Source organism: Triticum aestivum, chromosome 3A, assembly GCF_018294505.1.
Source record: "Triticum aestivum cultivar Chinese Spring chromosome 3A, IWGSC CS RefSeq v2.1, whole genome shotgun sequence".
Classification (NCBI taxonomy): Eukaryota; Viridiplantae; Streptophyta; class Magnoliopsida; order Poales; family Poaceae; genus Triticum; species Triticum aestivum.
Window position 1 is genome coordinate 707,714,163 of NC_057800.1, and position 11,168 is coordinate 707,725,330.

The following is an 11,168-nucleotide window of genomic DNA, read 5'->3' on the forward strand; positions in this document are numbered from 1 at the left end:
CGTCGTTACCTCCCACCGCTCCTCCTGTGGACGCCCGCGAGCTCCGCATCGCCGCCATGGAGCTCGCGAGCTGCTCCGTCGGTCCTGGTTGAGCGCCGCCCGCCCCCCTCCCTCTCTCCCCTGGACGCCGCACGCGCCGCAGCCTCTTCCATCGACGCGCGCCTCCATCCCAGAAACGGGGAGATCGCCGGGCTTCTCAGATGGCCAGAGGTGGCGCCACACGGCGTCCCCCCAGGAGCCACGGGGACCCTGAACCGGGCGCGCCCCGGCCCGCCGCGACCGCCGCCGCGGCAGCGCGGCGCGGTCGGCGCAGTTGGTGGCATCAGCTTCCCGCACCCTTGACGCGCTTCATGCCCGCAAGCCCCGGGACCCTGCTTCTCTGGGTGACCTTCATCAGCTTCCTGGTATACTTCTCATGGCCGTATGTGGAGTTTCGTTTGGCGAAGCGCGGGATGGAACGCTCAGTGACGCCACTTGATGCGCCCCTGATGATGGATCTTCCTCAGGTGACGATACGTAGTCCCTGCCGTCATTCCTATCAACACTTGCTATGATAGAAACATCCTAATTGCTCCGTTAGGTGTTGTCATTATTTAAGTTATTATAGTATTATTCATGCTTTGCTAAGCAGTGCGTAGTGGACTTTAGAACAATAAGGGAATGGGCCACCACTATTCTACATTTGAATAGCAGGTTGACATATCTGGCTTAGATGAACTGGGGCTAAACATGCAATTACATTAGTGCAACAAACTACAATTATATGCTTTCTCAGAGCTCCAGCGAAGCAATTGTTAAGCGCTAGTGAAATTTACCCAGTTCTGGATGGTTTATATGTGATGTAAGGCTCCATTTTATTGTATGTTTTGGTACCATACAGATTATATTCCTGATGCAGTGATGCTTAGTATTGTCTGTATGCAGTTCCAAGGCGAACATCAGGAGAGCTTGTATTGGGGAACTTACAGGCCGAACTTATATCTGGGAATTCGTGCTAGGTGCTTCACTTCACCCATCTCTTTTCTCTTGCCCTTTTTACAATTCTAGTTATGATGATTCTCTCTCTTAGTCATCTTGGAATATCTATGCCAATTCATCTGACGAACATTTGGCACACTTCCCTAAAAAAAGAACATTAGGCACACATATATGTTTTGTTCTCTCATTTGGTTAGTACGCATGTGGAGGTGTGATGTACTCTTTTTGCTACTGGTTCAGCTTGCTATTTTATTGTTTATTATGTTGATTATGTACTGCCAAGCCTGTGAAAAATCATGCCGCTGCAATTTATATTACAGAACCCCACGATCTCTCTTAGCTGGGTTGATGTGGCTTGACATGAGAAATGGACAATATTCTCTTCGTCACACTTGCCAAGATTTTGATAAGCTTATCAAGCATGGGTGGGAGGCTCACAATGGCAGGGACTATGGACGTCAAGAGTTGATTGATCATGCTTTACGTTTGACCACTAGCTTCCTCAAAGAGAAAGGAGAGGGAAGTGGCTACGGTGGAGATTGGGTTGTTCGACTGGACGCACAGGACAAGAGGTATTCATCTGTTGCAAACTGAAAGAAATCATGTTTTAAACAAAGTAGTTTGTAGAATTATTTAGTGTCAAGCATGAGAAAGATATCATCTGTTATTGCTTTGCTTGCTACCTGAACATTGTATAAGGAACCAAAAGAAATTCATCTCGCCTTTATTTTAGGTCAAGTTTAAGTGAAGCCCAACAAAGCGCAACACATCTATTCTTCTATATTGCCGACGAAGATAGAAATTTGATCACTGTGGGCTCACATGAGACTTATTTAAGTGGTCATGCTCTTTTGGCGTTTGGGTTACATGACGATATTGGTGGCTGGGAGCTCCATTTGGGATCTAAGGTATACATTCTGATACTCATAACTTTAGCTTTCGTTTGGTATTTCTTACTATTAGTGTGGCGATATAATGACCCATGGTTGATATTTATGTTGTCACATATGAACTCTTTTCTCACAGGACAATGTGGAAATTCACAGAGCTGGGTTCCAGTCGATCAACATGCATGAACTAACTGATCTTGTTGAGCAAACACTAAGGAAAAATGTACCGTCTTAACTCTTTTTGTTTACCATATTATTGGAATACAAGTTTTAGAAACTTGCGTATCTCTGTATTATGTTCTGAAGTAGTGTTTTGCAATGCATTTAGCTGATTCTTTGGATCTTTCTAGGAAATGCAAACTGGGAACCTTAACCTACCAGACATGATTGAAGACTCTTCAAATATAATGATCTATCAGGTACTTCAAAGGAGACAACATGTATTACATCAATATGAATTCACAATCATACAACCTTATATATGTATCAACTGTGAACCCTAGAATAGGTCAACATACACCAGGTGCTTTATTTATGTTTTCTCTGTGTTTTTACAGGTTTCCATAAAACTTCCTGCCATGATAGACATAGTGCTCTTGTCAGGAGCTGGCTTAGACAATTCAATGATTGCAGAGCGTGTTAAAAGGCTGACAGGTGAGTTTGCTGCATAGTGCATAATCTGTAGAGATATGATCTGTTCACATGGGATTCATGTCTATCATCCATGATATGCATGCACCGAACATTTTGAAGGAGGAAACATGTGCTCTTGGCTTCGTTTTTGTTTCCTTGCATAGATATCATGCCTCTTTTTACCTGCATGTTTGGTTTCTGTTTAACCTGAAATCTAGGAATTTTGAACGCACTAGCTGAACGCCCATGCGTTGCCATGTCATTTTTATTTTTTATCGTCGCAAATGTCCAGGTGTAAACTAAAAATGAACGAGAACATTCATGTATATAGAAAAGATAGCCACATAATATCATAAAATCGTTTAAATCTTACAAAACTTGCGTTGTACTTGAAGTATCTATTCCTCACATGTACTACATAGTCTACATATATACTCCACGAGGGTCATCGCAATACAAGACATAATCATATGGTTTCAAATTATTTCACAAAAACTGCTCACTGAGTGCATATTACCTAGTACACAAACACAAGGGTTCCGTTATGCAATGTACATCGAGGACGTGTACCAATTAAAAGGGCAGCCCGGTGCATGTAGCTCCATCTTGCGCAGGGTCTGGGGAAGGGTCCGACCACTTTGGGTCTATTGTACGCAGCCTTTCCCTACATTTCTGTAAGAGGCTGTTTCCAGGACGTGTACCAATTAAGTTGCTGAAATCTTTCACCAGCTGTTTCGAGTTCTGACAGTGTGTTTGAATGCCTGCAAAACAGAAGTTAGATGTTGATTCTAAAACTGTGTTTCATTTGTTAAAAGGAACACACACTGTTGCAACAATATGGCAAAATTGTAGGAATGAAGTTTACCTTGGTATTTACTAAAAAATAAACCAATTAAAAAGAAAATTCGTCAGCATACTAACCTCCCAGGATAGTGGTGTGCAATTGCGTACTTGAAGACAAGGGCATGACAATGCTAGTCTTCCTGTGGAGGTAACAAAGAACTAATGCATGCAGCTGACAAGGATAGAATGAGAGAACTAATCGCTGCTCCTATGAATGCATATACACTGTTGAAGAACTGCTATTCTGTTCCTCTTGCTCTCTTGGCTTGCAGTTTGGTCTTTGTTGGAAGATACCGGAGGGGCGGTAAGGTACAGGTTCAGAAGGGGTTGTGGTGTTGAATTCTTACCCCTTTTTACCTGCATGTTTGGTTTCTGTTTAACCTGAAATTTAGGAATTTTGAAGTCATTGTTTCATTGTTTGTTAGTTGTTATATTAGTACTGACTTCACATTTTTAGGTCCCATGCTGAGCATGCGCCTTGAATCAAAACAGAAGCATTTTGAAGAGAGATACAATCACATTTTCAATGTCAATAATAAGGTGCCACCATGCAGCTCATTGGATGAGCTTTGTGACTTTGTGATTTCCGCAATCTCTTTTTTTGCACTGGCGTGTCTCAACTATATATATATATATATATATATATATATATATATATATATATATATATATATATATATAATTTTCCTAATCAAATCTGCATTTGCTTTCGTGTGTGTACATGATAGGCTGGTTCATTTTTGCTAGTGTTTGTGTGGTTGGCAGTTGCAGGACACTCTAAATGCAAATTGATCTCTTGCTAGGGAGATAAGTAGTGTTCTAGGAAGTAGATAAATCTTGACTAGAAAGGACGTCATGGATGTATGTTGATGTATTGTTGCTCTGATGCAGATCCTATCCAAAGAACTATCTGTTGGTAGAGTCGCCTTGTCAAGTCTTCTTGGTGGTATCGGCTACTTCTTCGGGCAGTCAAAAATTGCATTCCCAAAAAGTTTCATTGTAAGTTTGGGATTCATCTCATAATCTTATCTCTTCCCTTTTCCTCAGGGGTGTTGGCCGCATTACTCTGTGTATTGATCTGCTCATACTGGAACTCCTGTGTAGTTTATTTTTCTCATTAGAACTGTGTTCAATCTGTTAGTAGGCCAGATAGAAATTCTAAGTTATTGCATATCACCAAAAAATATAATGTTTGAAGCATTTCCATTGCAGCAAAAATATGGCGATAAACATATTCCATATTGGCCTGCAGCGCTATATACAGCCGTCCCAAGTCGCTCATTCTTCCCTAGGGGATTCCTGTGGCACGAGGGCTTCCATCAGTTAGTCATTTGGTAAGCATTTGATCAATTTATAATCTTTGATGCATCATGTGTGCTACACCATTTCTTTATCCGGACATTTTTGCTTTCATGCTATTGGTTTCTGTTTATTATTAACATGCACCGATTTACAGGCGCTGGGATGCTCAGATATCCATGGATATAATTGGTCATTGGTTAGATCTAATTAATGCAGATGGATGGATTCCAACAGACCAAATCTTAGGAGCTGAATCATTAAGGTTAGTGTCCACTAAAAACAAATAACTATGCTCATAGCTACTGATTTCTCAATTCCTTACATCTAGTTTTGGCTTCATGCAGCCTAGTACCCGAGAAGTTTGTTCTGCAGGACCCTTCCAATGGAAACCCTCTGACCTTATTTCTTGCGATACATGGTAGGGCATTAGTTCCTCCCTTGCTTTTTCATTTGTGTTTAGAATTGTGATATCTAAATTCTTTCCTAGATTTGCTGTTTAGTTTTGCAACTTGCATGCTTCTAAATGACAAATGTTGAAATATAATCAGGATACAAATAAAAATTCCCCATCTTTGTCAATCTTCTTTTAATTAGGAAAAATGAGCAAGGAGCTCCTTAGGATTCATTAAAGAATGAGATGGCCAGATATGCGCCTTCCTCCTGGGACTTGAACTTGGGTAGTTTTGGAGGTTAAACAACTTTCCTACCATCAGTTGGCCACTGGCCTGTTCCCCGATAACCCTCCTACTTCAGATATCCAGCGCATATAAAATAATACTCATGCAAGTGAAAACATGGCTTAGAAGTTCTACAGATTTTGTGACATTAGTTGCTTTGGCGCATGCGTATAAAATTATGTGCTGAGAGACTTATTCGCATTGGCCAAGCATCAAACGCTTTTGTTAATGTTTTGATCTGGGCAATGAACAATTGTGATTAAGTGCTTTCAATTCTGTGAATTGAATCATGTTTTTTAATTTCTCATCTCAGACTTGGCAAGTGGCATGCGTGCAAACCAGTTTTCGGGTGAGGAAGCTGAAAAAATTTCCACTTTCCTTGAAAGGGCTTATGTACGGCTGAATTCTTGTTTTCAGTGGTTCAACAGTAGACAATCTGGTGAGGTTTGCTGTTCCCTTGTTTTATATTCTTTATTTACTCTTAAGATTGACTAACCATAGGTGGCTTTGCAAATGGATATAATCTATTTTTGTTCTGGCACGCATGGGGACTGTTCAGAAAATGCTTGAACATGCTGAATCAGCAAGCTGATATGATTAGATCTATAATCATCTGACCAAAGGCGCACTCTAATTGCAGTAAGCAAATTGGCACAATTCCGAGAAAGTAACCAAAGCTAGGCCAGAAGTGAAAACAGCTAACACAGCTGATAAAATCGTCTTTTCTGTCGATCTTCTACATCAGAAGCTAACCCATTATGTTTCTACTTGTCATGTCCAGATTGCCTATCTGTTTCTCATTGATTTTTTTTTTTACCTGGAAAATTTGTTTCTAGGGAAGTATGAAGGGACTTTTTTTTGGCATGGAAGAGACAGTATAACGATACGGGAGTTGAACCCAAAGGTTTTGGAACAGTTCTTAGTTGCTTGCTCCCACTATTGCTTATTAATTTGATAAAAGCTTTAGCTGTTGAGAATCGAGTTTCTTCCCTTGCCTTCTCTACATTACTGAAGCAGCATGATCACACTTAGTGTTGTACAGACATCGACATCTGGTTTGGATGACTATCCTCGTGCGTCTCACCCTAATGATGATGAACGCCATGTTGATCTTCGATGTTGGATGCTTCTTGCTACAAAATGTATGCGGTTAATTGCAGAATTGCTTAAAATGGACACCTATCTTGAGAAGGTACTGTATAAACATAACTTGTAGCTTTGCCTTAACCATTCTCCGAGTGTCTCTTCTTGAAACATTTTATTGAACTTCTACAGGATTACTATAATCTGTCAATTCAACTTTCGGATTTTGGGACCCTTAACAAGGTAATTCTCTGGAATTTCTGACAATTTCTTCTCATTTGTGGATGCTATCTTTTTTTAGATCAATCAGATATTTATTTTTGAAAAAAAGTTGATGCATTATATTTTGGATTTGAATAAATGCATTCAACGGAATGCTAATAATTACAAATATGATACAATTTTCGTATGCAACCATTTTAACTAGACAAGCTGTTGAACGGTGGTGGTTAATGCTATCGAGAACTTCAGTGTGTATTTTTTATTTTACTTCCCGCCTAAATTTGAAGGGTAACATAAGAAAATATCTTGGGAGCAGTATTGGAGAAAAACATGCTGATCTTTCTATTTTCTGCGGAGTATTCCAATATTATGGTTTCCATATGCCAGTAGAAGACCATAAAGTATTGCACGAAAGGCTCAAATTCATGATATAATATGTGCTTATTTTTTTACTCAAATAGCAATATCTGCTACATGCTTTTTATCAACTGCCATTGAGTTTATGTATGTCATGAAGGTGTTCAAGCTATTATTTGTTAGATTCATTATTGTAAGTCTTCTCATCTTTACAGATGCACTTGGATGTTAAAAGTGGTGGCTATTTTGATTATGGTAAACATACAGAAAAGGTTGGTGTTGCATTTCCTCTGAATTTGTCATTACTTACCAGACATGATGATTTTGATTTTAAGATCATTGTTGAAGGTTCGGTTGAGATGGTATGAATTAGAAGGTAAGTATGCCATGAGACGGGTACTTTTAAGAGAGACATTACAGCCTCATCTGCAATTAGTACCCCATGTTGGTTATGTCAGCCTTTTCCCCTTCATGATGGGGGCCATTCCACCAGTAAGCTCTTAACTTCCATCTACTTGTTTCTCATTTTTAGTATTCTCCATCCCAGCTTAGTGATACTGACGCTCATCTGAACTGTACCAGAGTGATAAGCACCATTTAACTTTTTGCAGGAATCATGGGTTCTTGAGAAGCAGCTGGACATCATATCTGATAGGTCTATCTTGTGGACGGATTATGGCATTCGGTCACTTTCTAGAACAAGGTATACATCTAAAGGTCACTGTTTATTTCTCTTGGTGAAGGCACCTCAAACTTTGGAACTTACAGAACATCTATGTCAAAAAGCGTAACTGGCCAGTCATATTATACTTGTGTAATGTTATTATCGGCTAAACGGGCAACTGGATTCTGAATTATAATTTGCTGACCCATGGTCCAGTTCAATGTACATGAAGCGTAATATGCCACATGCTGCTCCGTCTTGGAGAGGTCCAATTTGGATAAACATGAACTACATGATTCTTTCGGCACTTCATCACTACTCACACGGTAAAATCTTTGACACTTGCTGTGAAACAAGTAATGTAGACTTTGGTAAACTTCACTGCGTGCACGCTGATCTTAACATCATCCTGTACTGCAGCGGACGGCCCGTACATGGGCAGGGCAGGTGAGCTGTATGATGAACTAAGATCGAACCTGATTCGGTACAGCCATCTTTCCTTCTCGCATGCTGATTGAAAGTAGTTGAAGCGTAACATCTCTTATAGACTGCTCGCATTTTGTAGGAATATTGTGCATAATTACCATGAGACAGGCTTCTTCTGGGAGAAGTATGACCAGAAGAACAGAGGCAAGGGGAAGGGCGCGAGGTCATATACAGGATGGAGTTCACTTATAGTTTTGATAATGTCAGAGTCATACCTTAGCATTGCCGACTTATCCAATTAGCCACGTAGAAGGTAACGGTCCCAAACCACATAAATTTGATCACATATTGTTATTTTCCCATGTGCTGATAAAAGTTTAGACATCCCAGGCAGTAGAGCTATGGAGCAAAGATAATCCTTGCACAGTACCTGACCGCGCGGTGATTGGACGTTACAGCCCATACCGGTGTCAGTTTGCCACGAGTATTTGAGACATGTGAAGCCATCTGAGTCCGGACTGTGAAATACAAACCGTGACACGTCTGCATGTCCCAATTTTATTTTTTTTTGCAAAATGTCTGCATGTCCCATTGCTGTAAATATTTATGCCTTTCAATGGGACCGTTGGGTCCTCGTGTGCGTTAGGTCGGAAATTATTGTGTTTTGTTTCAAGAAAGTTCACCAGAGTTTCTACTCGGGTATATGAGTGCTATTTTTCATGAAAATTCGCATGATTAAATTCTACTGGATATTCATCTGTACCAAGTTTATTATACCTGAAAATTTGATTACCAATGTTAAAAAATGGCCCCTATTCCGCCAAAAAAATGACCCACATGGCGCCTTGTGGGAGCGTCCGACACAGGTGGCCAGGGATGCCATGTCGGATATCGATAGGTGGGCCAGGCCTGGCAGTGGCACAACAGATCTACTTCACTTTACCTTTCTTCATTCCATTTCTCCCGCCCGATGCTCCTGTTTCCTGTCTAACCCACGCCCTCGTCGTCCACGCACACCGTTTGCCCCCCTCGCCGCCATGCTGTCGAAGGGACCAAAGGCGGCGACAATGACGACCTATGCCAAGCCACGCAAGAAGCTGGTGCCTAAGGGCATGTACAATGGTGGCATATGGATACATATGCCTCATAACAAAAAGTAATTTGAGGCATCTACATTAATTTTTTCTCTCCAATGCAAGCTATCACTAGTGGGCCTCATTAAAAAATAAAAAATAAAGACTAGTACACATGCATCTTTACTTTTCACTTAACCTTTTCAGCTTTTGTCACCGGACCATATTTTTTCTCTTCAAGCACCCGCCTTCTAAAAAGGATCCCGCTTCTCTATCCGAACCTACTTTACGTCATATCCGATCCTACATGACATGCGAGGCATCACCTTGAGGCTATGCATTGTACATGCCCTAAGGTGAGGCCAGATGTGATGTCAGCTGCGGAGTGGGAGGCTGACAGCATCCGCCGGAAATACTCGAGGGCGGAACGGAGGGGGTGGCCTGTCAATGATACCATCAAGAAGGCGGCGATGAACCTTGCCACCTTTAGCCAAGGGAGCACCGTGGTGGTGCTCCATTCCAGGAGTGCATCGCCGTCTTTCCCCGTGTTAACGTATCTGTGTATGTATCTACATGTATGTATGCCATTGTAATGTGTTGTAACGATCTCCTAGTCCTTAGGATCGCCAGGTCCACTCCCCGCACTGGCCTGCGTGCCTCTCGTTGCGGGAGTCGTTGTGATCAGGCTATTTGTACCCTGTAACTTCTGTCCATAATCAACATGATTTCATAACAGCTATTTCCTCCGTCTATCTTGGTATCAGACACCATGGCCTTCGAGGACATCTTCGGCGACCTCCCTTCCTCTGCTGATGCCGCCACCGCCGTGTCCTCCCCTCCTAGTTCCATTCCCGCTGCCTCTTCTGCCCTCTCCACCAAGGTCACACCTCCTTCCCACCCACCCCACGATCAGGGACGGATTCAAGGGGGGACGAGGGGGGGCGAGACCCCCCCTAACGATCGTGTCACACCTTAATAGCGATCAGTTGGTCGCTAATTTTTCTTCGTAAACAACTATCCGTGACTTGCTTCGCCCCCCCTGTGCCTCGCATGGCCAGAGCCCATGTACTGTTGTCACAAGCGATTGCAGCCAAAAGGCCCAAATTCCTGAAAAATAAGAATGGAAGGTAGCCCACAATGGAAACAAAGAGGCCGCGCGCCAGGCTAGGAAGCAGCAGTAATCCCTCAAAAAAGGCTAGGAAGAAGTACACACGGTTGAGATCTCCTGTAAATCTAATCGCTTCGTTGCCAACCTGCTAAAAAAACTGCTCCTCGATCGAGCCTGCCGCCGGCCATCTGCTAGATCTTCTATCAAATCTCTCCTTCGAGAAGGGAAAAGGACAGGAAAAGTATCGATGTGTCGACCCCGCATTCTTGTCGGCCGGCCGTATGGACGAGCAACCAAACGAGGGTAAAAAGGTTAGTGTTTACTTACTTTTTAGCATTAGATTAGGTTGTCTCTCAAACCCTAGAAGTTGTAATTGTAGAACTACATGAATGAACAATTAGCTCATCACACGATTTGGTCTCAGATTCCCAATATTGCGGCCGCTGCCCGCTTGCTGCCATCAGCCACCATCAGGAAGCACAATTGTTTGTGATTGGTTGCATCTCCTCTACATCCAAACTTGACTAAACGGTGACTCTGTAGTCTGTAATGGCCGCCGCTGATCTCTGTTGCCGGCTTGCTGCCAGCATGCACCATCTTCCATGGCGGGAATGGATCGTTTCATGAGGTATAAATGTATAATAATTATTATTTTGACATCAGTATATTATTAATATGGTAATCCCTAAAGCATTAGATAGTAGCAGATGTAGTTACATGTGTTTACTCGACGATAGGTAAATACATAGTTTATCTATTCTCTCGGTTTAGCTGTTTTTTTCTGGACAAAACACATATTGCTCTTTTCAAGCCATTTGCTTCAAGTCAAAACGCTTTACACTGAAACTCTGAATTCAACATGCTAATCATATGATTATGTAGCTAACTGTAGAGGTATAGTAATCTCTTTCG

General features: G+C 41.9%; 1 protein-coding gene across 2 annotated transcripts; it reads left to right on the forward strand.

The window, feature by feature from the left end:
• LOC123063379 (alpha-glucosidase 2) lies at positions 1 to 8,829 on the forward strand. 2 transcript variants are annotated; one of them, XM_044487145.1, is made up of 23 exons: positions 1 to 506; positions 925 to 998; positions 1,299 to 1,550; positions 1,712 to 1,886; positions 2,005 to 2,091; positions 2,219 to 2,287; positions 2,426 to 2,522; positions 3,802 to 3,884; positions 4,236 to 4,343; positions 4,557 to 4,678; positions 4,801 to 4,908; positions 4,991 to 5,064; positions 5,637 to 5,762; positions 6,160 to 6,227; positions 6,366 to 6,515; positions 6,599 to 6,649; positions 7,201 to 7,257; positions 7,334 to 7,477; positions 7,597 to 7,688; positions 7,866 to 7,975; positions 8,070 to 8,133; positions 8,215 to 8,388; positions 8,457 to 8,829. In XM_044487145.1, exons 1-22 carry the CDS (start codon positions 201 to 203, stop codon positions 8,375 to 8,377), a joined length of 2,580 nt encoding a protein of 859 aa, XP_044343080.1. In that variant the 5' UTR covers positions 1 to 200; the 3' UTR covers positions 8,378 to 8,388; positions 8,457 to 8,829. The 2 variants fall into 2 exon arrangements, with proteins under 2 accessions (XP_044343080.1, XP_044343079.1); XM_044487144.1 differs by having other exon boundaries at positions 8,466 to 8,829.
• The last annotated feature ends 2,339 nt before the right edge of the window (positions 8,830 to 11,168 follow it).